This window comes from Echiichthys vipera (assembly GCF_963691815.1).
Source record: "Echiichthys vipera genome assembly, chromosome: 2".
Classification (NCBI taxonomy): Eukaryota; Metazoa; Chordata; class Actinopteri; order Perciformes; family Trachinidae; genus Echiichthys; species Echiichthys vipera.
The window spans coordinates 30505520-30532890 of NC_139827.1; the positions used below are offsets into that span (position 1 = coordinate 30505520).

At 41.3% G+C, this 27371-nt stretch overlaps 1 protein-coding gene across 8 annotated transcripts in view; it reads left to right on the forward strand.

The window, feature by feature from the left end:
• rims1b (regulating synaptic membrane exocytosis 1b) overlaps window positions 1–27371 on the forward strand; it is a gene marked incomplete at its 5' end in the record, with an annotated part of 94159 nt that overhangs the window by 10064 nt on the left and 56724 nt on the right. For 7 of the 8 annotated variants that reach the window (XM_083923289.1, XM_083923290.1, XM_083923291.1 and 4 more), the window contains 2 exons: window positions 16897–17110; window positions 23135–23155. In XM_083923289.1, the coding sequence (XP_083779415.1) occupies window positions 16897–17110; window positions 23135–23155 (235 nt within the window). The remainder of the gene's footprint in view (window positions 1–16896; window positions 17111–23134; window positions 23156–27371) is intronic. The other variant, XM_083923295.1, reaches the window with a different exon arrangement.

The window sequence follows — 27371 nt, forward strand, 5'->3', positions numbered from 1 at the left end:
TCTTGGAACGACAGAATGCCTCTGATATTGTTTGTCCTGTTGCTTTTCAGCCAGCCTCCACTCTTTTTCCACACAGCTGGAAAGAACGTGCTCCATATGTGTGTATGTGTGTGTATTCAGCCTGTGCTCGATTGGATCTTCACATTTTGCTCTTAATTAAAAGAACTCAAAAGCAGTCAGGTGTGTCTGCAACACCTGGAGGAATGGAAGCCAGTGGGGGGGGCAGAGGGTAGCGGTATCTGCGTGTGTGTTTTTTAGGTACATGATTTGTGTTTGTGCGACATCACTGTGTGTGAGTTTGTCTACACACCTGTCCTCCCTCCTGCATCTTGTGTTTGCTTCTCTTCTTTCCATCGCCTCTCTTTCTTTTTCATGTCAAAAGAAACTGCAAAAAAAGAAAGAGAAAGGATACCTCAGCATGCATGTGCACCTGTGTTTGTGAGTATGTATGCATGTGTGCACTCTTGCTTTAAATGTTGGCCAGAAAGTAAGTTTAAAAGCCAGAAATCTCAGCACCAGTGGAAGTGTGCAATTTGTATTCCTCTTTTTGGTACATCTGCCCAAATTACAGTCATGTGCCTGGTCTCTTCTGAACGGTAACTCTTTGGAGTTCACTGTCAAAAAGTCAGAATTAGTCTAAGTGATGCTTTAATACATTAACAGAGGCACACACATATCAAAATGTGAGATGTAAGTCCCATTTCTTTTGCTTTTTCTGTTCTGTCACGTATGTCACACACTCAACAACTGTAAATAGATGACACCAACAAACTCATGAGCTTTTGTGCATTCAGGCAATGTGTGTATTTCAGAGGATTGATAAGCATTAAACTGGATGCAATCTGAAATAAGTTACCAAACCACCCTCATACGGAGGCTGCTCTTTGTTGAGAGATTAAAGAACAACCTTTATTTGAATCACACTGTGTTGTAGTCATTTCTTGCGTTTGGGGCGGCACAGGGATCCATCCACTTAGCTCTGATCAAGATGATTGTGATTGGTTTAAAGAAATACAAACAAGCCAGAGGTTCTTTCCCCCCTGACACAGCCCTGTGGAGATAGGTCTGGCGATGCAAAACTAAGTTTCAAGTAATGCGCCTGTGTGTAAGCCACCAGCTGTGGAGACAAAACAACAACGCCTAACAAGGTTAGCGTAGATGCTGCAATAGTAACAGCTATATCAGAAATGGAGATTCTTTTTTTATTGCAAATAATGACACTTAAAGCTTTTCTCAAAGTTGTTTGTGTTCTTCTCCTGAATGACTTCAGAAAAAAAATGGCACATCCAATCACTTGCAAGTTTTTTCTTTTTCAGTTCCCAATGACAGCTTTTCAGATGGTTCTGTGTAACAATCTGGTTAGCTGTTCCCAGACATTTATAAACCATGGCGGCACCACAGTCATTTTTAAAGTAAGGTCCATAAAGAAATAGTATTCCCTGTTTGGTATGGAAGAACATGATAGGTGTTCACAGAGCCCTGGCCTCTCTAAATCATATCACCTACATCAGTGTTGGACCCATAGACTGTATAAAAAAAGGAAGTAGACTCTGTGATGAGTCAGCTTGATCCAGTTCTCCTTGCCTACTTGAGTCGCCATCTTGTCACAGTTTGACTCCGCCTCATGTCCTCTGACCAAAAAAGGCATTGATGTTGGGGGGTAGGGACATACGTCCATCTGCCCCCCCCCCCCCCCCCCCCCCCTTGTGGCCACTGCAGGTTTTTTTGACTTGACTTGAGAAATTGCTCTATCATGAAACCTGCCCCTAGAGGACACTAGACAAACTGCATTTTTGGCACTTCCGTATTGGATAAACCTAGAATTCGCTGTGGTTGGGACTTGGTTGGACCTCATTTATGGTCCCAAAATCTGGTGAAAGCCTGACACCAGAAGAGTGAAGGCTAGGTTTTAACAGCATTGAACCTACTTACAGTATATTGATGAGGTACTAGATCCCTAACTAACTGACTAATTGACTAATCACTCACAACAATGTGTTCAACAATCACACATATTTGAAATGTGTGGGTGTCCACGTGCTTTTGACCATGCAGTGTATGTTAAGAATCAAAACAATCCAGTCATAACTGCATATTTTTGTACTGCTGTTGTATCCTCCTCTTTTCTAAAAGCACACAAGTGAACACGTCCTTAGGCCAGAGCTATCTTTGGTCTTTTATTATCATGTGAAATTTGGGAAACAGCCTTGCATTTGTGTGTTTATACAGCTGTGCTGATTAAGTTAATGATTAGCTACTCCAACGGATACATTGGGAAAAGAATGTGACAGAAAACCAGGACATGGTAATTCTCACTCACAGAGGGTGGGAAGAGATGGTGTGGCTGGGTGGGACTGAGTGACTGTGCTGAGAGTGAGAGACCTGAGCGAGCATTGGAAAGTAGCCTCTTTAGTGCTCTCAGACCTCCCTGGCCTTAAAATTTAATGAGAATGCATTCTACATGGGATGGCCACGCTCTCTCCCTCTCTCTCCCTCTCTCTCCCTCTCTCTCCCTTTCTCTCCATCCATCTCTTTCTATGTTTGTGGTCAGAGGAAGTGGCCACATACAACACTTTATGAGACTCAAATGTGTACCCTCTAGTGACACCAATCAAAATGGCTCTAAAATTTAGATAATGTTAAATAATGTTGTGTCATGAAGAGTTGAATTATGTCCAAAATATGTGGCTGTGTGTGAGTGCGTGTGAGAGAGGGATTTTGACCAGTTGGACAATTTAAACAATGTCTCAAATTCTCAAAAAATCCTCAAATTGGTACAATATAGGAAACGTTTTGGTGTGAACCTGCACCTAAAGAGGCCATTTATGCTGACCTGAACTTTGGAAGGTATCTCTTGATTTGAGAGCAGGCTAACCAGGAACCTTCACCCGCCATGTTTCATATGTGTAAATGGCTGCCAACAGCGTGTGTAGAACTTCGTCTCCTTAGCTTTGTGGACAGCAGACAAGGAGGATAAGCTTGTGCAATCACAGCAACAATATGACCACCAACATTTCATACCTATTTTTTGTTTGCTTGTGTTTCGGTGCAAAAGGACACACAAGTGCAACTATGTAACGACAGTCCGCCGCTGTATTTGTTTTTTCTGAAGTCATATTCGATAAGACACGTTTCTGGGAGATCCTAGTTATCACAAAGTGTGTGGCCCTGCGTCCTGACTGAATCATCTGGTGTGTGCATTCTTACTATGATAATATTAATAATCAGTTAAATCTGTTGTCATGTCTATGGTCTCCCACATTTTAAAAATCTGTTCAGATTTGAATTAGAGATACGGATCGGATATCGGCTCCGATATTGATTCATTAGCTTTTCTTTTTTTTATTAATATCATACACAACAATATTGTTCCAGTGATTTAGTCACTTCAGTTCTATGTTTGCAACACCGGTTAGGGTTTTATATTACTTTTTGAAATATTTGTTAACAGTGCACTTTACATGGAAGTGTTATTTATTTATTTTTGCTGCTAAAGTACACTTTGTTATTTGTTAATAAAAATATTAAGTATATTTTTATCTGTGTTAATTTGTAACCTTTATTTAACAAGGCTAAATGTTTATGTTGAGCCTGATGCCGTCACTCACATGGCAAAGTACACGGTTCATTCATTCAACAGTAGGATCGGATCGGTATCAGGTAGCAGCCGATATGCTCAGCCCAGGTATCGAATTGGATTGGAAAAAAACTGGATCTGTGTATCTCTAATTCAAATATCCTTTAGTTTGCACCAGGGATAACACAATCAGCTGATGCCTCGTGAGCTTTTGCTGTAGGTTGGAATGAAATAGTAATAGAAGTTTATCTTTCACACATGCAGGACACAACAAGAGATTCTACATGTAGGATGCATTCTCACTTACGGGAAATACTGGCATTTGTTAAGGCAAGGGAGGGTGACTGTGTAGAGCGAGGGGAGGGAGGACATGTTGCAGATTACATCGCGGTGACTATGTTGCTTCGTCACAACAAACAACAGAGTATCTTGCCATTCTTTGAATTTGTCTGATGATTTTGGTGTTACTGAAAGAAGTTCCCGTATGTTGTCGTCTCTCCAGTTAGACAGTTTTGTTGTCAGCCAGTATGTAGAGGAGAGACAATTGTGTGAACATGAACACTGTTTAAAAATACAGGTTAGTAGTTTATTAAGATACTTAACCTCTCCTTTAATAATGTGTTTTCTCCATGACTGGCCTCTTGCGCAACAATATCAATTCAAACCAACAACTCATTATTTGTAGCTCGCTGATGAAGCAGGAGGGGGGCAACCGAGGAGTGGGCAGCTAGCCGAGGCTGTTGGGATTAGAGGTTGCTCATAATTTCTCCACAACTACTCCAGCAACTAGATTCATGGTTTACGTCACACAGCAGGTCAGAGGCTTTGTTTTTGTGTGTCTCAGTATTTAAGAGAGAAAGAAAAGAGTAGAGGAGGACATTGCAAAGTGAATCATATACAGTGATGTGGAAGAGAACATTTTTATCAATTACTTGGCTTTGTCACAGTTAAATCCAATGTACAGTATTGAAGGTATGAGATAAGAAGGAGGTATAAGACGAAAAGAAATAAAGAAAATGGAGGAAGAGTTAGAGGGATATAATGGGAAAGAAAGAAGAAATAAATGCACGAGGAGGAGGGAAACAGAGTGATAGAGACACAGATATACAAACAGAGCCTACACACTGAGGAGTCCATGCCAATAAAGCACTCTGCTCCATAAACACTCACAACATCAATAAAAAAGAGTTATCAACATCTAAGCACTGGCTATGGGAGGGGTTGCTTAGTCTATAGGCTGAAGAAAAGCTAAAGCTTCGTAGCTAAAGGACTGTCTGTGCGGTGATTGAGCAGGAACAATGGCAGTGTGTTAGAAACAGAAGTCAAATTACAAACTTCTGTTTATTCAACTTCTTCAACAGCACAGAACCTTCAATGATTCAATCATTACAAATGCGCATGCACAAATATTTTTTGAAATATTTTAAATCCTTGTCAACATCACATTACTTTTAAATATTTAAAATATGTCATACTGAGTTCCATGAATACGAATGAGGATGCATGATGCACATTTTGCCAAGTCAATGGGTCCTTTGAATGGGTTAGGTAAAGTCTGTGATTAACACAGGCTTCAGAAATGTTAATGTTTTATTCTACGGCATATGTTAGTAAATATCGCACTTGTGAATTTTGAGGCTTGTACATGTATTTAAAAATTGGTTGCTAATGTAGCTAAATAAGTCAGATCAGTTGAATCATGTTAGGGGAACCGCTGTGTAGTTTGTTTGTAAGTGAACATTAGCTTTTTACTTCAGGCAGTTGCATTTATGCTTGACAAATCACAAAAGTAGTAGTATTATCTTGCAGTACCAAATATGTAGGTATCATAAACTTTTGTTAGACACAGATCTTATTTTCTGCATATAATCCAAAATACAATGGAAAAATTCCATTGGTTTATTGTTTTAAGGAATTGGAACCATGCTAAACTCCAGGTAAACCTACAAAAACACTTCATCCCTGCAACAATGCTAATGTTTAGCAGGTAATGCTTGGACCATCTTAGCTTAGCGTGTTGGAATAGTAACATTTTGTGATAACTAAACACAAAGTACAGATGAGGCTCATATGAATCTAATAGGTATTTGATCCCTGATCCAAAATATTGGACAAATTTTAATTTTGGATGAGAATTTTAGATGTCAGGGATCTATAGATCACTATGTTGACTAAATCTGTACCAAATTGTATGGTAACCCATTCAACAGAAATCTCACTCAAAGCATAAAAAGGTAAACCTCATGAGAAAAGGTCAGTAGGATTTATCCTCTGGGGACCATGGACGTCCGTATAAAGTCCAAGTCATGGACCAACCAACTGTGCTGGGTCTCTGTAAATCAGCATGGTCTAGACCTACTGTATATGTAAAGTGTCTTGAGATAACTTTTGTTATGATTTGGCACAATAAATGAAATTTACTGAATCAAAGAAAGAACTAAGCCTACCCCTATATTTTGTAGCATTGTTTTGGAGATATAGGGGATTGATATGGTGGTAAAATGGTTACTTTTCTGCAAAAACCTTGAGTCTAGCTTCTAGACACCATAAAGTAAAAACGAAATGATATAGATCACAGCAGGATTGTGGTTGCTGGATTGTGTTTCATTGAACACCGCTCCCCTTAAGCTGTGTATTAAACCAGCAGGTTTATGTGACTAAAGCAGTCAGATGTGGCTGTAACATCGGATCCTGGAAATAATGACAGCTGGGAATCAAACCCTATCAAGCTAGAGAGGATTGACCAGATTGTTTGAGAAATTGCTGCCCTATAGATAGATACACACTGGCCATCTGGGTGCTTTATTTCTGCTAGCATTATGACGTTAGTACCATTTTATAGCCTTTTGACAGTGGAGGGAGCCAATATGTAAAAGTCGTCATGGATAACATCATGGCAGCGAACAAGAAAACAACGAAGATGTTTGCATTTTGTTAAGCACCCATCTGTTGCTCTTCCTCTTTTCTCTCACTACCTCCTTCCTTTTTTTCATCACTTTTACACACCACACTCCAGCAGGAATTTTTGACACATCTTCCACAACAACTTAATTCTTGATTTCCAAAAAATGACTAATGTCCCTGCTTTCATAGAATGTTCTTTAACAGATATATATAATCTTTTTCTTTATCCTCCTCTTCTTTCTCCCTTTACTTCTTCCACCATCCTGTCTCCATCGTCTTTCCATCATCCACTCCTCTTCTCAAGTGGTATTTATAGAGTGGCTCCGGATGCATCGGCTGCTCTCCTCTGCTGGTCTCTGGCCCACGCTTGTTTCCGTCTTGGCTCTTTGTACGTCCTTTGCTTTTCCACTTGTTCTCCTTCCATTTCTGTTCTATCTTTCTGGGATGGGAAGACTTTTGAGATTGTATATAAATCACTCATCACCTTGTTCCTGGCTTCCTGATCAACGCCCCCCCCCCCACAGTGTCTTCTCCCTGTACATGTCTGCTCCCTTTAATTTACCTCTTCTGATCACTCCGCCTCCACCCAAGACTCCTCCTTTCCTTGCCACCTCACAGCGTGTCAGCATGTTTGTCGTCTTCCCGGTCTTTAGCTCCATCAGGAGCAGAGAGGTTTGTTCCTTCAATTGTGCTGTCATCAGACCTGCAAACTAACAAGAGGCGAAAGGGGTGACATGTTTCGGAATTAAATCCCTGTAGGTGGGTCTGGGGGCACGACTTGCAGATTTGTTTCTCCCCCTAACGGCTGTCTAACAGAGAACGCCGCAGTTACGTATCTGACCACAGATTTACATTGTGGGGCGCTGTGACTCTGCCCTACATGAAACCTACTATACTAGTGAAGAAGCTAATTACATGAGATATGAGCCAAGGTGAACCTCATATGTAAATATTAAACACCCATCAGAATCTCATCAGAATTTGATTCATTAAATGCCAATAAGATTTCGGAAGTCACTAAATAATTGAATCAACATTGTTGATTAGCCGGAGTGTACCTGGAGCGTAGCCAGCAGAAGTCTCTCATGTGCCTTTGGGCCACACAGTAGCAGTAGCGGGACTAGTGCCGATCATCTGGGTATTTTTAGACACGGCAGTTGACTTTTTTGGCTTCATGCGCCACTGAGCAGCTTTCATAAGAATGAACAAGGCCCCACCTTGAATGCTGTATTCAGTTTTCTTTATACATCCATCCATGGCTGAAACATGCAGTAGAGGCTTCTGAGTCTTCTGTAAGGCGTCACCAGGAATCATCTGATTAGACAAAAATAGTACTGCCCTGCACACATACACCAACACACAGCTTTCCCCTCTCCCCTCCCCATCCGTGGGCAATGTATTCATAGCGGTGCTAATTAACAACTCCACACCAACAACTGGTGAAGCGAGTGGAAACACAAGAGGGAGAGATAAAGAGAACAAGAGGGAGAAAGAGGGAGGGAGTCCTTGGACATGCATGCTTAGCTGCATGGCCCTAGGCGAAGGCAAACCCATACGTGTTTATGTGGGTTTTCTGTCTGTGTCATTGTTTATATTCGCCTATGAAGGAGTGTATGTTAATGCGTGTTCATTCTCACACTTGTTTTGACAAGACCAAAGCAGGGCAAACACACATCTGGCTCTCTGGCTGTCCCTGCTGGCACATTGAGTTGACCTAGAGAGAGGAGACAGCCACAGTTCAGCCGGTTCGCACCACTTGGACCCCCCTGGTCACTGTCTACCATGGCCACATGCTAACTGTTAGATAGTAACACATTACAGTAGTGCCATGTTACTTCTTTTTAGTAATGAGTAGTTTACTTTAATAGCTATCTTGTTTTGTGTGTCAAGTGAAAAAACTAATCCTGTTCAGGACCATAGACTTTATAAAAAATGGACGTAGCGTCTCTGTAGAGGCCCGTTCTCATAGACCTGACGTATACCTGACGTATACCTGACATATACTGAATTAGAAACATTAGCACCACTGCCCAGGAGCTAGGCTAACACACAGGTCAGTAGATAAACAGGAGTGGGAATCAATTTTTTTAGTTTCCTGTGTCATTAGTGGAGATTACACTGGCTCAGCGAGTCAAGTACAGGCACTCCTGTGTCAGTCTAGAGGGGAGTAACATAAAAGAGCTAACGTTAACACGGTGTGTTCCTAAACCATCTGTTTGTACAGTTGATCGAAGAGCAAACCATCTTGTCACTTTTTTTGGAATAACATTACACTCATAATGTTCCAACTGGTTCCTGGCGGGCCAACTATTTAACTTTCAAAGGCTGTAGTGAGATCAGTTGTAAATCTACGGTGAAGATGTTTGTTGATTGCTCCAGGTCTCTAGTTTGTGTTTGTAAAGTTTCATGAGGCTGTGATTATTTTAGAGGTCACAACAGATACTTTTATACAAAAAATGCTCTCACTTCAATGAAATAGCTCCTATGGAGACTAAGCCTGTGAATGTTCTCATTTGTCCAGGTCATTGTTATCCCCGAAGCAATTTCAGTCAAAAGCAACTGGACTTGGTTGTTTGTCTAGGAAGACGTTTCACCTCTCATCCAAGAGGCTTCATCAGTTCATGTACGCATCTGACCAGGCTGGGACTGGATATGGAGACTAACATCATCACACATGAATACAACTGGGTTCATTGAATCCACAAGTCTCAGCTTTCCAGTTAGACCCAAATTTATGCAACTCTGAGACTGTTCATGGACCCCAGTATGCAAAATATTCAAATAGAACTTTTTTAGAATAGGCCAAATACACATATGTACTGCAGGAGAAAAACTGCTTGAGGTCAGAGGTCAAGGGACCCTTCTGAAAATGGAGAGTTTTACCCTTGTCAACATTTAGCCTAAATTTGGAGTGTAATTTAGACTCCTTCCAGACGAGCTAACATGAGGTGGTTTGTAGCGATTGATTTCTTTGATAATTTAGTTTCTTATGACACTAATATATGGATTACAATTTGGAAATTGACCATGTTGCAGGCCCAGACCAGATAACCCATAACAATAAGCTAAAATATGCTAAAGAGCTATGTAAGAGCTGAGGAAAAATGCCGTAAGGCTATAATTTCCTGCTGGTTTGTATTATAAGCAACCACTCTCATATAACACATAGTAATTTGACCTATTCTTCAAAAAAATAATATTGATTAGTCCTGCTTTATTAACAATGGCTTTTACACAGCAACTACAAAAAGATATGTCAAATCAGCTTTGTGATAACATTTTATCATCTGTGTTTTGTGTTGTGGAGTTAGTCTCTCAGGCCTAGTTTGTACACATGCTAATTTACTTACACCGGGGAGGGATTGAACAGCATGATTGTTTTGAAGAAAGGTGTTATTTTAGGGACATAATCAAAATTGCAAAATGGACATTTACTTTTTTTCTTAGTAGTGTTGTGAATGTATCTATGCAAGACACTAGCACTGCAAATATTCTCAGGCTGTTTTTGAGTGATATTGACTGAAGAAAGTCTGTCTGCTACACTAAAATGATTCAGTACTCTTGCACCTGTGATCCCAGTCATGGTGGCTAACCTCTGGGCACACAGCAGGCTCAGGTCTCTAATCGATGAACACACAGAGAGGACGTCTTCACAGAGCGATTACGTTTTTCATGCGTATGGATGGATTTAACATAAAGACAGTGTTCAAGATATGGATTTGGTTAGTAATTATTATGGGTATGGATATATACTGTAACTCTGTTCTAACTCAGGGGTCAGGAATCTGGACTGTCACATTTTCTATTGATAGGATATGAGTTTTACATTTGGATAGTGTCTGTGTGTATGTGTGAGACTATGCATGTTCGGTGAATACTGTCACTGTGTACTGTATATTTGGCATATGCTTAATTTTGCATACAGCAGATTCCAGTTGCGTGTGTCAGTCATAGTGTCAGTCTACCACTTTGCACTTTTTGTGAGAGCATGTTACCTGCACACATTCTGTGCCATTAGTATCGGTGATTATCGGTTAGAAGAAAAAAGTGGAGTGATGACATTGCTGTTCAGCTTCTTGTGCTGCCCTCAGTTGAGCACATAAACAAATACATAAATACAGGTTTAATGTATTGACTATAATGATGGACGGCCCCAAAAGTGAAGCCTTCACATCTTGATCGCCCCCTGGACAAATGGACAGCTAGTTGTCCAGACCTGACTTTAGAATTCCATCCAGCTTTATCCAGACATTTTCAGTCAAAGATGATGAGACCCCACTGCTGCAGAGGTCCTTTTTGATTTAGGCTGAGAACAGGGATTTATTTTTATATTAAAAGTTACCTTGTGCAGCTTTAGCAGTCCATGTCTGCTGAATGTGCGGAAGTGGTAGAAATACTGATGAAACTGCGGCTTTAAGAACAGTAACAGCTGGTGCACTGACACCCGCTGACACCCAGTACTTGACGCCACCACGTTACCATGACAACCGAATGCACCCTCTGTTTCTGACAGCTGTTCCCATGGTGCCTGAGCTTGGCTCAGCCCATGGACTCCCATTGGCAGGATAGATAGCTTCTCAGAGTCAGAGGTCATGTTTATGACGTTGTTGCCGTGGCGGTCATGTTGTTTTTCCATTTGAATTATATATGGATCAGTTTAACTGAGGTTTGTGTTAACTCCAATGTCCATTTATCATTATTTATGTGTTAGCTAAAGTAAAATTGTTTTCAGTGAATACATGTATGTGAGATCCAAATTCTCTTTAGTACATTGGCATGCAGACATGTGCAGACACACAACCTTTGTCTCTCTGGAGGACTACAGTTTCTACTGGATGCATTATCACAGGAGTGGGGATGAAAAGAGTTCAGAATGGGCTTAATTCATAGAATCTAAAAAAATAATGGACGTCTTTTAGAAGCCAATGAAGGGCCGTGAACTTGCATTCTCTCTGATATGCAGCAGGGGGAGACTCCACTGGCTCTGACTGTGAAGTCAAAGAGAAAATGACCTTATTTCATTTGATTTAATATTTCCTAATGGGTTTATTCACTCAAACGCTATTTTCAAGGCGTCTTCAATAGAGCACAGTGTTTATTTAGTCAATTATGGTCCCATTTAAAGTAAAATAGAACATAAAGCAGGGTATGATTTGGGCGGGGCTACACGGCTACCTGCCAACCAGAACAGAAGCTTATGGCTCTTTTCCATCACACTGTGTAGCTTTACTCAACTTGACTCTACTCCACTCGGTTTGGATGGCAGACACATCGTTTCCCGTTACAATTAAGTTTTTTATAGTACCTCCTCAATGTGGGCGGGGCTGTCATAGCATGGCTGTATGACACAAAGCTAGTAGTCTAGGTCCTAGGTAAGATTTGTATGCAGATAATAAATATATCAACGGTTATAGACTAATATGACCCCACTGAACAACGTGGGGGTATGTGTTAAAATCTCTACCCGGGACGAAAGTCCTGAAAATGAAAAAATTGAAAAGTGACACTATTATCACGCTACAGGTGAATGGGGCCCTTTCCCCCTAGATATCCTTATACATTTCTACCAGTTTAATCTTCACATAAAGAGAAATACTTTTTGCATTTGATTAAGATACAGGCATTTTATATCCAACCTTGCTTTTATCATTTGAACTTTAACTTAAAGTGAAAAACACAAAGCAACATATTTATTCCCTGTGTTGCAAGGTAAAACATTCACAACACAGTCCAAGTATGGGGATGATGATGAGAGCTCACTCAGTGATAGGATTTTTACAACTATCGCCTCCTTGCATTTGCAGTACTTGCAGCAATTGATGCCAGCTACCCAACAACAGTGACACTCATTCTTGTGTGCAGACTTGCCACACAAGCAGGGATCTGTTAAACCTTCCGGTTTTGAGATTACAATCTCAGGGACTAATTAACTGCCATTTCTTAAAAAATCATAAGCATCTGCATTTAAGATCGCAGAGGTGTCTCTAAATGGTGCTTTGGCCCAAAGCTATTGCTGATAATAGACTCTTTGTACAGGTTTTTTTGCATTGGTTGAGGTTCAAGCCGTCCTCTTAAAGTCCATCTTAAGGACATTACTATTGAACGCAGCAATGCGTAGCTCATCAAACCTGTTGATGGTTTAGGAGCTTTGACCAAGAATGTTTCCACCATTTGTATTGCACTTTCTGTTAGGGCGCATTCATGCTGTCCATCCTTACCGAGCCCAAGCCCGTTTCACGGCTAAAGTCGAGTTCGTTTGACTTAGAGCGTACTCACACTGTCCTCCCGGACCGAGACCCGGACTTTAGGGTACTTGTCCCCCCTCCCTCACCCCCCCGCGCCACAGCCCCGTTTGTACTCACACTGCCTGGGCCGGCCAATGCTTCTTGCTGTCCATACGCCATCACGCCGTAACACGTCACACGCATTGATCGCGTGTGTGTGGCTTTGTTTACAAATCTTTCCATAGACCTCGGAGTTTTTGTGCGTCTTGTCGACTGTTTTTGAATATTTTCATCCGACCAAATCTGCAGTAAACACTCCACCTCCGCACCACACCAACGTGAACCTTTCACCGCCATTGTTGTTGTTGTTATATGTCCGCGGATGGTCCATCCTTCTATTTACATGTCCGAACAGGCGGACATAACGCTACTGCCGTAGGGCTCGTGCTCGTGCTCGTACACGTGCGCACGCTCGTGCTCGTACATGTGCAAACGGCTCCGCTAAAGCCCACCTCTTTCAAGCGGGCCGTGGACGGTCCGCTGGCCGCAGTTGAGCGCGGAGCGGGTGCACTCACACTGCTCAAAGGTACTAGGCTTTAGCTGAAAAAACGGTTTTGGCCGCGGCCAAAAGGACAGTGTGAGTAGGCTCTTAGGCGCTTAGGCGCAGTACGCTTGCTGGCCACGACCCGTCTGAGAGAGGTGGGCTTTTGTAAAGCACGTTTGCACATGTACGAGCATGAGCGTGCGCACGTGTACGAGCACGAGCACGAGCACGAGCACGGGGCCTAAGGCGGTTCTGACGTCATTTTATGTGCGCCTGTTCGGACATAGAAAAAAGAAAAGACGGACCATGTGTGGAAATTTAAAACAAAGGTTCACGTTGGTGTGATGCGGAGATAGAGTGTTTACTGCAGAGTTGGTCAGAAAAGCCACAAAGCCAAAAAATGTTTCCATCTTTCTGCGCTTCTTTCCATTATGTGGCCAAAAGACCGCACGCTCTTGTAAACAAAGCGACGCATCGAGATGACGTCAATCAATGCGTGTGACGTGTTACGGCGTGATGACGTATAGGCAGCAAGAAGCATTCGCATTCGCCGCAGGGGGAGAGGGAGGGGCGGACAAGTACCCTAAAGCACGGGGCATGGTACGGATGCACAGTGTGAGTGCACCCTTAGTTGTGGACAGTTGAAATTGACAATCAGAGAAAAGTTGTCTGGCTTACGGATTGTGTTCATAGCTGCTAGTTTGGTTGATATTTTGCTGGTTGTATCGCACCCAGTCAGTACATGCAGTGCTGGGAGACACTGGTATAAACAAGGTATAGTGGTTTGGTGCCTCTGTAATTGGTGGTCAGCCAATTTGGCACACATCCCACATTGTTCAGTAGGGTCATATTGGTCTATAAAAGTTGAGATTTTCTCTGCTAAATGAAGTGCATACAAATCTTACCCAGGACCTCTACTATAGAGAAGAGAACCAGAGAAGGCTGCAGGCGGAGAGCAAAACACACTTGAAATGTACAGGAGAGTTGGGAAGTCATCCAACATTATGAAGCCAAAGACGAGGGGATACATTTTGCCTTTGTCATGTGCCTACACATGTACACCCATTGTATCTCACTGTGATTTTAGACCAACATTTAACTTGTGTACAAGCTACCAGCTACCAGGTATCATGTTTTTGTGATGGAATAGCAAAAAAGACGAGTAGAGTTGAGCTGATACCCTGCAGTGGAAAAGCCCCATTAGTGATACATATTCACGGCACTGTGTACATTAAAATAGCAGTCAAGTTGTTTCCTGGTGTTTTCAGTGTTGTCATTTTAGAACTTGAACCTTTTCACAATGTGTCTTCACTTCATCAAAGTTGATTATAATGATTTGGTCGGCTAAAATTTCTTGATCAGTTGTTGGCGGTTGTACCTAGCTAACCAACCTAGTTAGCGCTAGTGTTAGCTGGTAACTAAATTTCCCCCTGGCTCTGTGTCACTCTAGTACATGACCAATCGGGCGCTGGAAATTCCCCACTCACCGGCCGGCACGGATGACTCGTGTCAGCAGGTTAAAAATCAGTAAAAGCTAAACCCTCTTTAGCATTTAGATTCACGCAGCACCATTGAAAGGATTTAGCAATCTGGAGCACATGACAATATAACACTATAAGCTAGACTGCAGCTCTGATTACTATCTGCTGTCTAAACATGTTCTGTCAAATGTCATGAGAAAAATAGTATGATGAAGATGTAGATGTGGGAAGCGGGTACGGGACTAGATAAGCTTTTGCTTCTCCCGCTTTCCCTTTTGGACATTTTAATTGTATGATTGAAACTAGGATAATGTGTGATGATGATTGATCTAACTGACATGCCCGAAATAAAAACAATAAACGAATTAATAACTGACAAGGTATTTTCTCAAGGGAAGCATTTATTATTTGAGGCCAAGTTTAACATGAACATCCGACATCTTAACATATATGACAGAAAATGAGGAAAAGCATAATAGGTCGCCTTTAAAGTGTCTTGGCTCTGTATTATAGATGGCACAGATGCTTTGATGTTGGGCCCCCAGGTTATAACAGCTAGTTGTAAGTCCCCTTCAGGCCTTACAAAACTTCAGCATTGGAACTTAAACATTACATACCAAATATTTGAGGAAATGCATTTAAAATGTGATAATATTCAGCCTAAAGGTGATAAGGCAATGAAGCTACAAAAGAGATTTCATTTTCTAACCCTGACTTCAATGTGTATTTTTCCAGAAAATAGTCTTACGGTTACATTTTTTTCATATTTCATTCAACATTTCATGCCAGTAAATCACTGATCCTGTTCCAGCCATTCCCTGTGTCAGCTGATTGGCCAAATGTGTCCCGGTCTGCCAGTCACCTCCCAGGTCCAGCTCTGTATGGTGGCAGTCTGCTGTCTCTGCTCTCGCACTATTCAGAGATAGCTAGAAAGGCACAATAGAAGAGGGATGTACAATTGGCTTCTGTAAACTCATTTCCTGGACTTGGAAAATTTTTAATGTTGGTACCTTATGAAATATTTTTTTTCAGAGGGACTGTGTACTTTGTGGGAATTACTTAACCTTTTGTTTGGACGCTTGTTTTTCAGTAAAGATGAATACAGACCTTTTTTCCAACTCAGAAGAATTCTGAAAAGACGAAGCATCCTTCCTGGTCTTTGCGTAGGTCATGGTGGAGGACTGTTTGATTTTTTCTACCACCAAAACACTGCTTACAACAGATTCGGTTTTATGTTCTCTACGTGTTTCCTTCCCAGCCGCTGAGCATTACAGACGGGAAGACATGTCTGCTTTCAATAGACCCAGGTGATGGTTATACATCAGTGTGAACTGAATTTAAATGTGGGGTCTTGGAACTTGTGATGGCCCTTCGTTACTTTTTTTCTTAATAACTATTAAAAAATGAATAAATAAAAAGCACAACCTTAGCAAATGTGCAAGAGTGGGAATGCCAGTGCACGGTATTGTCTTGATGAGTTTTTTTTTTGCAGACATGAATGCAAAGTCAGTCTTCTGCCAGAGACTTAACTAAAGTTTGTCTGCTTCTACAAATAGGCAAATTGGCTGCAAAGCTGTGAATGGAGCCATCTCCCTCCCTTCTCTCTATCTCTCTCACTCAGCGAAGTAATTAAAGTGCTCTCTGGGTCCCCTACATGAGAGCCATGGTATGCTAATGCAGGAATCCTTTGACAGTTCTGTTGAGACAACATTGTGGGTGTTTTCACATGGCCTGATTTGCACTTCACTCTCGGGTTATTTCGATCGCAGGCATCCTGGGAAGCAGGGAGGGGAAGGCTGTGAGCCACAGAGCAAAACTGAACTGAAGTTTTGTTTAATCGTGTGATTTTTATGTTTTTTTGTTTTTTTTGAAAGGCAACCTTGAAGCGGTGATCTACAGTAATTGCTAGTTATTTTTGCTGGAATTTAAATATTCTCAAACATAAATGCATAACATCACTTTTGTTAGATTTATTTATTTGAAACTGGATTCAGGTATTCAGAAATTCCACCACATCCTTCTTTGTTTTTCATCAGTAGGGATGTTTAGACAGGAAGGTCTGTCTAAACACTGCCTGAGGGTAAAGTTTATCAAGTGCAAAAAGTTTGTGAATGCATGATGCACCACTAATGGGCAATCTTCAACGTTTCTCTCCTCTCCACTCAGAACACTGCACCAGCAGTTTGAGAGCTACAAACAGGAGGTGCGTCGCATCGGGGCGGAGACGCGGCGTCAGCAGACCCAGCTGAAGGATGACGCGCCCACCTGCGGTATCTGCCGCAAGACCAAGTTTGCAGACGGCTGTGGCCACCCCTGTTCCTACTGCCAGACCAAATTCTGCGCTCGCTGTGGAGGGCGGGTCTCACTACGCTCCAACAATGTGAGAAACCTGACCCAGTGACCTCCTCCTTTTTCCTTTCCTTTCCTTTCCTCTCACACTCACCTCATTCCTGCTGTAGCCTATGTACAGTTGGTCCTTCTGCTTCTGTGTTCATTTCTGTCTGCTTTGTTGCTTCCTGGTCACACTTTGGTGAGATCAAAGTGTATTGGAAGAATGGCTTGGCACCAGTCATAGGCCCTTCAAGGCTCATTTCAAGTCTGAGGCTGTTGTGTTGTTGAATGGTTAAAAGGAAGCACCTTTGCTCACTTGAACGTGAAAGCCCTCCAGTAAAAGCATCTGTGTTTTCCTGTGTGTCCTGTGACATCAAGCAAGCATGCTAGACATGGACAGGGCTGACCTTCTACAGCAACAAGCCTATACCAAGAGAGAAAAAGAGAGGCAAAGAGGGTAACACAGTTGAGGTTTGTAGTGAAGGACGGCAGCTGTAGTTAGGTAGTTTTTGCAACTGTTAGAATGGATTACAATATCATCCCACTTTCATAGCAAAAAAGTATTAATTATGGCAACAACATTTTATATATATATAGATATATCTATATCTATATATATATAGATATATATATATTCACACACACACAAACACACACATATATATATATATACTGTATATATGCTGTATAGATAGAAATAGTTTTGTTTTCTTTTTGCCATAAATGGAAAAACACACAAAGCTTGCTGCTTTAAGTCTAGTAACTCACAGTACCTCACTAGTGACAAACATAAACTGTTTAGTACTTTACTGTGTAATATTTATGAAAATATGAGTTTGGAACATATGGAGGATACGAACAGACAGTGGATCATTTAAGCCTACAGGCAGTGAGTTTTTAATCATGTTTCCATTAAACATGCACTGCTCATTAAATCTAATAGTCGAGAGTGGGACGGTTGTAAATGTAGCTAAATGATACCTCAGCAAGCTAACATGCTCACAATGAAAATTCTAACATGTTATGTTTTGGTAATGTCTACAATGTAATAATCATTTTAGAAGGTAAGCATGTTGACATTTGTTAAAAAGCACAAAACACCAAATACAATTGAGGCTTCTGTAGTATTAGACCTCAAATTATTTGAGATCATCTCAAGTGGAAAGTGTCCAAAGTTCATTTGTAGATACAGTGGAATTATATGGGATACATCAACATTTTGACCTGCTGTTGGAGCTAATTAAAAGTCAAAGGGATCACCAAAGTCAGGCTTTTGTCTCTGGCTAAAAATAAACCTGAATAAACAAAACATCAGTTAACGTAATCCATTGGCTGTATATATAGATGGACAGCCCCACTGTTCAAAAGTGAAGCCAAAATATCCCAAATATCTTATGTTGTAATTTTGAGACAATGTAATTCTGCCCAGTAGTTAATGGTGAGAAATTGCTGTGCTGGATGAAGTGTTTGGTGTACGATACAAAAGGAAATTGAAAGTTACAAGATAAACTTCACTAATACTAGGTTCATGCCAACAATGACACTTTTTGTCAATGCCAACTGTTCACCTTGCCTTTCAGGGCTTCTGTATCTGCGTGATCAGAACTGCTGAAAATGACAGAAACCATCTTTGGGGAAAATGTATTTGAGGAGCTTTTTTAGTTCGGCCCATCTGCTGACATGGTGGGGGCGGGGTTTATGACCTATACTGCAGCCAGCTACCTTTAATGTAGCCAGTGCTACCGCTTAGATAAAGGCTCTAAAGGTCACACTATTGTACTAGAATACAAATTTATATTATATGATTTTATGTGACACATAAATTAATTGATTAACTGATTGAATTAATTATTAATTGTTTGGTCATAAATCAAAGGCCCACACCACATCACCAAATTATAACCATTTATTTGATCCAGGTTGGATCAGTTTGGCATGGCATCCATTTATAAACATGTTTGTACTATTTTAAGTTCAGGCCCTCCTCCATCCAAGCATGTTATGGGCTCCAACCCAAAAGAGCAGACCTCCTTCTGGGTATCTTACCTGACTATGGGCCCTTCATCCTTGGCCTGCTGGTCCCCAATCTGTTCAGGATCCGCCTAGCCCAGCTGGGCCTGAACTAACACTGGCACCACACGTATGTAGAACTCAAAGACCAGTGAGAAGAGCCGATAAAGATAGTATCCCTGTTGGTGAAGCCATTATTATCACTATCACAGCAGACAGGCCGTTACATGGAATACAGAGAAATGCAAGCTATAAATAAAACAAATAAAGTAGAGGATTTTTTTAATGGGAAAATGTGCTCCAAATAACATCAGTCAATATGGTGTTTTTATAATAAAATTAATGAGTGTTTAAATATGGAATTTAATTCCTTTAGATGATACTTGGCATCACTTAAAAGCAGAATTTCGGGGTCTAAATAATTTAACACAATTAAAATAAAGGAGATTTAGGGCAGCTGTAATGTACATTTAATCACTGTTTCATGCGTAACAACATATGCCTGGTAGATTTACTCTCTTACTGGATTTTGTAACGGGTGCTGGATTTTGGAGTATGTGTTTTTGTGTGTCACTTAATGAATCAATATATCAATGAATATGATTGTGTCCAGTCAAATTAACTTGGTTTACACCAATTACAAAACATATTCCTACCTGCTTCCTTAACACCATATCATTATATTGTGATCTTACCGCATGGAGATATACTAAGTCATATACTAAGAGAGTTTTCAGTCATGCGGTATATTTACTTTCAGCACTTATCCCAGCCTTTCACAAGGATTTCTGATAATGCAACTTTATTTATCCAAGTTACATACATGTTGTTTTATCATTTAAGCAAAATGGATTTCATCCTTACAAGGGATAAGAAAACACACAATTGCCTTGCATTCCTTTACCGTGCGTACATTTGTGAAAGGCTGTGAGTGTGTATAATGTGTGGGAGGGATGCATCAGAAGTAAAGCTCTTGTGGTCTTGGCAGTGCTTGACTCTGTCCCGGGTCGTCGAGGCATCCGAGCAGAATAACAGGGTTAGGAAAGTGTGAGCATTGTTTCATGACATAATAACCTTCTCCTGCCTCCAGTGTGCTCATTTACCCCACATCAGCAGGACACTGTGTTTTCCTCTAATTAGCTGCTTAATGACTACGCGACTGACACAGTATTAAAAATATTCTGCGTGCTGTTTGGCAAATATTTGGAGTATACATGTATGTAGTTTGCTTCATCAGCTGTATCTGTGTGGTCTATGGGCTATATACTGTACAGTGCAGCTTGTATAAAGGAAAGGACTACCAATCTACTATCATTACATAAATACACAACAACAACTAAAACCAACAATACATTTTCTTATCTTCATATAGTATCTAGACATGCAGGTAGTTTAGCTTTTATTTGTTGAGGATTTGAGATATCTGTCTTTACTTTCAGAAGAAAAATTGCCCCTTTATGAACAGTTGAGAAAAAAAAGTTGACCCGGACTTTTTCAGATGTCAACTTTACCACAAAAAGTAACAAATGCCATTTTAAGACAGTACCACAACAGTAACAAATAACATTTTAAAACAGAAACCACAAAAGAAACAAATACCATTTTAAAACAGAAACCACAAAAGAAACAAATGCCATTTTAAAACAGTGAAACCGAAATTAACAAATACCATTTTAAAACAGTTGAGGTCTGAAGTTAGAAACACTTTTTATATTAGTTTAAGCATAACTACAGCTTCAAGTTTATCACAGGTTCACAGAGGGACCACATGCTTTGAAATAATTTCCGAAAATCCTTCCACATGAAAACACTGTTGAAAGAATATATTGATTCTCAGGAGACTATAGGCTAAAATTGCAAAAATACTTGGCTGAACAAATTGCCTTTAACATATGAAAAGACCAATGTTGGGCATGTTACTTAAAAAAAGTAATTAGTTGTAGTTGCTTGTTACTTCTACCAAAAAGTAACTGAATTAGTTACTGAGTTTTAAATTCTAAAAGTAACTAGTTACTATGGAAAGTAACTATTGCGTTACTGTCAAGTAAAGTTTTAAATGCTCAAATGTGTCAAAAGAATTTGAACCCCACCTCCACCCCTCTTTAATGGAACTCATTAATACAACACAATACAATACAACTCAAAATATATGTGCATGTTGAACTTTTTATGATACATCTGAATATTAGAATGAAATGGACACTTAATACAATAAACTATAACAGAAACGATGTACACAAATCTGAACTATTTTAATGTTGCTGTGGGACAAAGGGAGACTAGTCTCCAATCAGATGTCATGTATTATTGTAGATAACATAAGTTCCATAGTAATATAGTGCATCAATAAAAACAACACAATAGAAGTTTTGGAGCTTTTGATATTTATTATAATATATTGAGAGTAGTCACACTGGAATTGCATGAAAAACCAACGTGCAGAAGCAGGGGCATTACAGGGCATAATGGTCTGATGAAAACAGCTTCAATGAGCTAATAATTATAATAACGCGCCACATTTTTTGGCAGTAGCGGTAACAGCGTTATAATGATGGCAAGAGTAATCAATTAGATTACTCTCTCATCTCTCATCTCATCTCATCTTCAACCTCTTATCCGGGGTCGGGTCGCGGGGGCAGTAGCTTTAGCAGGCGATCCCAAACTTCCCTTTCCCGGGCCACATTAACCAGCTCTAACTGGGGGATCCTGAGGCGTTCCCAGGCCACTGTGGAGATATAATCTCCCCACCTAGTCCTGGGTCTTCCCCGAGGCCTCCTCCCAGCTGGACGTGCCTCGAACACCTCCCTAGGGAGGCGCCCAGGGAGCATCCTTACCAGATGATCCTGAACCACCTCAACTGGCTCCTTTCAACGCAAAGGAGCAGCGGCTCTACTCCGAGTTCCTCACGGATGCTGAACTTCTCACCCTATCTCTAAGGGAGACTCCAGCCACCCTCCTGAGAAAACACATTTTGGCGGCTTGTACCCGCGACCTCGTTGTTTCGGTCATGACTTAGACCTCGAATTAGATTACTCATTACTGAAAACACTGATAGTAACACCATCATTTTATAACGCTGTTATTCCCATCACTGGAAAAGACCATATTTTTATGGGAGTATTAGACAGAGGTATGGTAAAGGTAAGGGTTGTGGAGGAATGTGCTCCATGTTCCTTTTAGTGCCCCAGTGTCCTCTTTGTTCTGAGGAGCTGTGACACATCATGATGTTATCACAGGTCACGCCAAGGTCATGCCAAGCTGGGTCATGCATGTTGCTAGAGCCTAACATATCAGTGGTCACATACATTCACATACTGTTGTCCCCACCACTTCACACTCTGTCACTGACTATGAAGTATGTGTATCAATTCTGCAGAGTGTAATTAACAAATGTTTGCACCGCATCCTCTTTCCCCCTTTTCTACTTTGTTCTTTTCCTCACAATCTGTCCACTATCCCATTTCACAAATCCCCCCTCTCTGATTCTCTATCTCTTTTACGTTCTTTCATTTCTTTCTCTCCTGCTCTACTTCCACCGTCACTTTTTCTCAATGCTCAATGCTACCTGGACTGCATGCCACAAAGGAGGACAAAGTGGTTAGCATCTTTTTTTGTGTTCTCTCTGTGCTGTGAATGTGATGTTTGTGCCACCTAAATGTAAAAATGCTGGCTGTGTTCAAATCTGGAGCTTAGATCTCTCTCGTCTGTTTACAGCATGTTGACTTCTACTCTGGAAAGGTGATGGAGACTATTTCTAAGTTTAGTTTCTTCTATATTGGCCAGACCTTTAATTTCCCATCTGAAAGGAAAACAAAGGGTTGAGTAGCAACAATATCAGATGTAAGAGAGCAAGCTATCGGATTGAAACGGAGCCAGTGTGTGTACAAATCCACTTATGGATTGCGGACTTATCTGAACAGAGGGAGTCCCTGATAGGTCATGGTTTTTGTTCAATTTGACTGTACTGTGTTGGGTGGAGCTATTGTGTCCTCAGAGGATTTCACTTTTCAGTGTAAACCCTGACTAACTCCTTGTCCGTTGTCTGTCTCCTCCCCTTGCAAAGTGTCTCATAGTGAAGGACAGGGTAAGGCTTGCTGGGTGATGGATTTTGCTGCATGGGTCACTATTGTTTCCCCTTCACACTTGGGTCTGTGCTCATTCACAGTATCAGAACAGGAATTCACACCCACTATCAGTTTTCGCCTCACAGATCATTGTGGTTAAGCGGTCCCAGGGCAGCTGGCTGGTGACCCCGCGTCATTACTCTAATTCTGAGAATGAATGCAGACCCTGAAAATCAACTGGAGGGCAAAGCGAGCATGAGCCATACTATACATTTAGGGCATCTGACCCTTCGGACCCATCCTGACCCCTCTTCCCATGGCTGTAGGCATGGCTGTGCTGAAAAGGATACTGGTTCAAATCCTTGACAAAATTCGGGGATAGGAGATTGGCATTTCAGATGGCATGCATACAAGACAGCACTCTACCTACAGCCTATTTATCTGAATGCATAATGAATGCACACTCATGCCTGTGCATGCTTTCCCTGCCTGTGTGTTCAAGACCAGACCAGCCTTGCCATGGGGAGACGGGAGGGGCCCAGGTATATGTTCCACTTTGTCCACTTACAGTACCACTTCCTCTTAATGCTTGATCGCTGCAAAATGTCACCAAAGCGTTGTTAGCGCTGAGCTGTGTCAAAGTCATGAGAGAAAGGCAGTGAATTTCAGTTTGAGATGTCGCAGAGCCCTTGAATTGGCAGAAAAGAGGATTCATTGTTTGACCGTGCTCATGCATCCAGATAAGGCAGCAAATAAGACATAGAAAAGGGAAAAGTTGGCTCATGACGTACACCTGTAGGCGGTAGCTTTTTTTTCTTCCTTTAAGTAATTTTTTTTGGCCTACTCTAGATTGACAGGGGAGAGAGAGATTGGGAATAACATGCACCAAAGAGACCCAGGTCAGACTCAAATCCGGGCTGGACTTTCAGCCTCTGTATATGGGGTGCCTGCCCCCTGAGCCACCAAGTGCTCCAGCAGTGGCGTTATTGGGTGGCAACTACTTTGGACGGATGCAGTACCACGGAATTTATAATAATCCAACTGGGAACATTCCCTGGTGGGCACTGATTTAGTGGCATCGAGTGGTGAGTTTGCAGAATACAACCAACCGAATACTGCTACTCTCACCCCTTCCTTCCCAAGCGAGTATAACCTTAAGGTAGGGTTGGGAATCGAGAACCCGTTCCAGTTTAGAACTGTGTTGTATCTGAATTGGATGCCTCCAAGCTTATCAATTCCTTTTATCAATGCTGGCATGCTTTTCTGAAAGTTGAGCTTTGCAAAACATTGACATTAAACCATGCGTGTACACTTCTGGGAACTTGCAACAAGAGGGAGTCATGGTAGAGCAGGAAGAAACAGTCCAAAGGGTGGTGTTGTAATAACATTAACGCCAAGTTGGCAGGTTTAGCTGATCTCTTCTTTGATTAAGAATATCTAAATAATGAAGAACGCTGTACTAATATTCTCCCATTTCATCGGTTTTCAGAGATGATGAAACAGTTGCTGAAAACCTGTAGAGACTAACTTTGTCCCAAACACTGATCAGGAATTCATTAATTCATTATTTAAAGAGAATTGATAAAGAATCTGACAAATAAGCAGAACCATAATGGTATTTGTATTAATAAGATCTCACCGATTCCCATACCTACCTTCAGGTGGGTCCATGCCTATGTTCCCACAGCCCTATGTTACCACATTCCCCTGTTCCCACAGCCTTATGTTCCCAAAGTTCTATGTTCCCACAGTCCTATGTTCCCACAGCCTTATGTTACCGCTGCCTTATGTTCCCACAGCCCTATGTTACCACATTCCCCTGTTCCCACAGCCTTATATTCCCACAGTTCTATGTTCCCACAGTCCTATGTTCCCACAGCCTTATGTTCCCACTGCCTTATGTTCCCACAGCCCTATGTTCCCACAGCCCTATGTTCCCACAGCCTTAAGTTCCCACCGCCTTATGTTCCCACATTCCTATGTTTCCACAGTGCTAGGTTCCCACAGTTCTATGTTCCCACAGTCCTATGTTCCCACAGCCTTATGTTCCCACTGCCTTATGTGCCCACAGTCCTATGTTCCCACAGCCTTATGTTCCCACAGTCCTATGTTCCCACAACCTTATGTTCCCACAGCCTTATGTTCCCACAGCCCTATGTTCCCACAGCCTTCTGTTCCCACATTTGAGTTTTATCACAAGGTGTGACGGATTGGGAATGATTTTAAACCATAACCCCTAACCCACATTATAAGATTTATTTTCAAAATTAGGCCCTATGTATTAGGGTTAGGGTTAATAAGCATTTTGAAAATAAATCTTATAATGTGGGAACATAGGGCTGTGGGAACATAGGACTGTGGGATCATAGGACTGTGGGAACATAGGTTTGTGGGAACATAGGGCTGTGGGAACATAAGGCTGGGGGAACATAGGGCTGTGGGAACATGAGGCTGGGGGAACATAGGACTGTGGGAACATAAGGCTGGGGGAACATAGGGATGTGGAACATAAGGCTGTGGGAACACAGGACTGTGGGAATATATGAATGACCCCCCTTCGGGGTAATGTAGAAACTTGAGAGGCCCTCTCCAGAGCCAGTAGATAGTTTGTCATAATCAAGCAAGCTTAGAATCATTTTAATGACATTATCAATGTTGGGAAATAATGGTCACTCACTGGGATGCTTTGTATACACAACACATCAGTTTCAGTATGTGATAGAAAGGCTTAGCTAGCTCTGAAGTGTGTGAGGAAGCTAGCATGTATTTCATAGCTGTCTCTGTCAAGCTGCCCTGCTACTGCTGGTGCTATAGCTTGTTAATGGCTGAGTGTTTGTTTATGTGTGTTTAATGTCAGCTCCAGATGGCTTCCAGGAACTGAACTAACCACTGACTATAGAGGAGCACTGCCTCCCAGTGGACGGCAGGCAGACACTAACACACACATACACACACGCACACACACACACACACACACACACACTAACACAGACACACACACACACACACAAACACACACACGTTCATATTTATATGCTTTTTAGGAAAATCGCATTCGAAAGGCAAAGACAAGGAAATAAGTTTTACTTCAAACCACAAATTACACAGGAACCTCTTTTATGGTCTTTATAGTATATAAACACACACATTTAAGTGCTAAAATACAGCTTTAAAAAAAACTCAACACATTCTAAAAGTATTTTTCATATATAATGTATCAGTATATGCACATTTAATTTAGTTTTCAGTCGTCTGATTGCAGCCGTCTCATATTTATTTGGAAGTATTATGTACCCTGTTTGGTTTTAATGAGTTTATGGCTGACATTTACCACTAACACACAAGACACAGACACACGCTCAGATTCACACAGACTTTTGCCTACTGCATCAAGCTGACACTCCACTTTTTACCGGAAGGGAGGATGCACTGCATAATCTCAATCATGTTTCTCAGTAGTAGATGACTAACCTGCTGCTGCTCTCTCCCCTCCTCCTGCTCACACTTCACTCTCTTCTGGTACACCACCACATTATAACAAAGCATTTTGGAGCTGATGTACCCTTTTACTGCCATGGCCTGTATGTCTAATAATAGGACCTCCTTGAATGGATCTGGCAAAAGCTAATAGCAACATGCCCGAGACAAGTCTTTAATGTTTTTAAAGTGCTTTGTAATACTGTTACGGCTGCTGCTATTATTATCACCCTCACTTAGGGTCATAAGTGAAAAGTCAAAGCATACATGTGGATTAGAAGCTTTGGCCATGATTCCTCAACCTAAACCCTACTAAATATACTAAAAAAAATGTGAATGTGTCTCCAAACAACTGAACTGCATTCTCAGTTACTTTTCGAGAGAAATGGGTTTTCCTCTGGATTAAGGTTGTTGCAACATGCCCTCATGCCAGCGATAGGCATACGTTATGAAACAGTGACGCAGTGGTAAGGTTTAGGGAAAGATTATGGTTTGGGTTCAAATTAATGTGTTTTTTAGGTCCCTTAAGCCCTGTTTGTAAATTAAGTACCATACGGCAGTCTCCTTGGTGTGCAGACTTTGAAAGAAACGTAATTGTGATGTGTCAAAAATAAACCTAATCAGGGACAAAATACCTTTCCCTCAAACATAATTGAGAGTGCAGTTTAGTTCTACTTCAATGTAGTTGTAATAATTTAGTAGTTTTATGAAGACAGGGGTGTGTCAGTAAAGATAACATTGTATTCACAAAGTTCATTC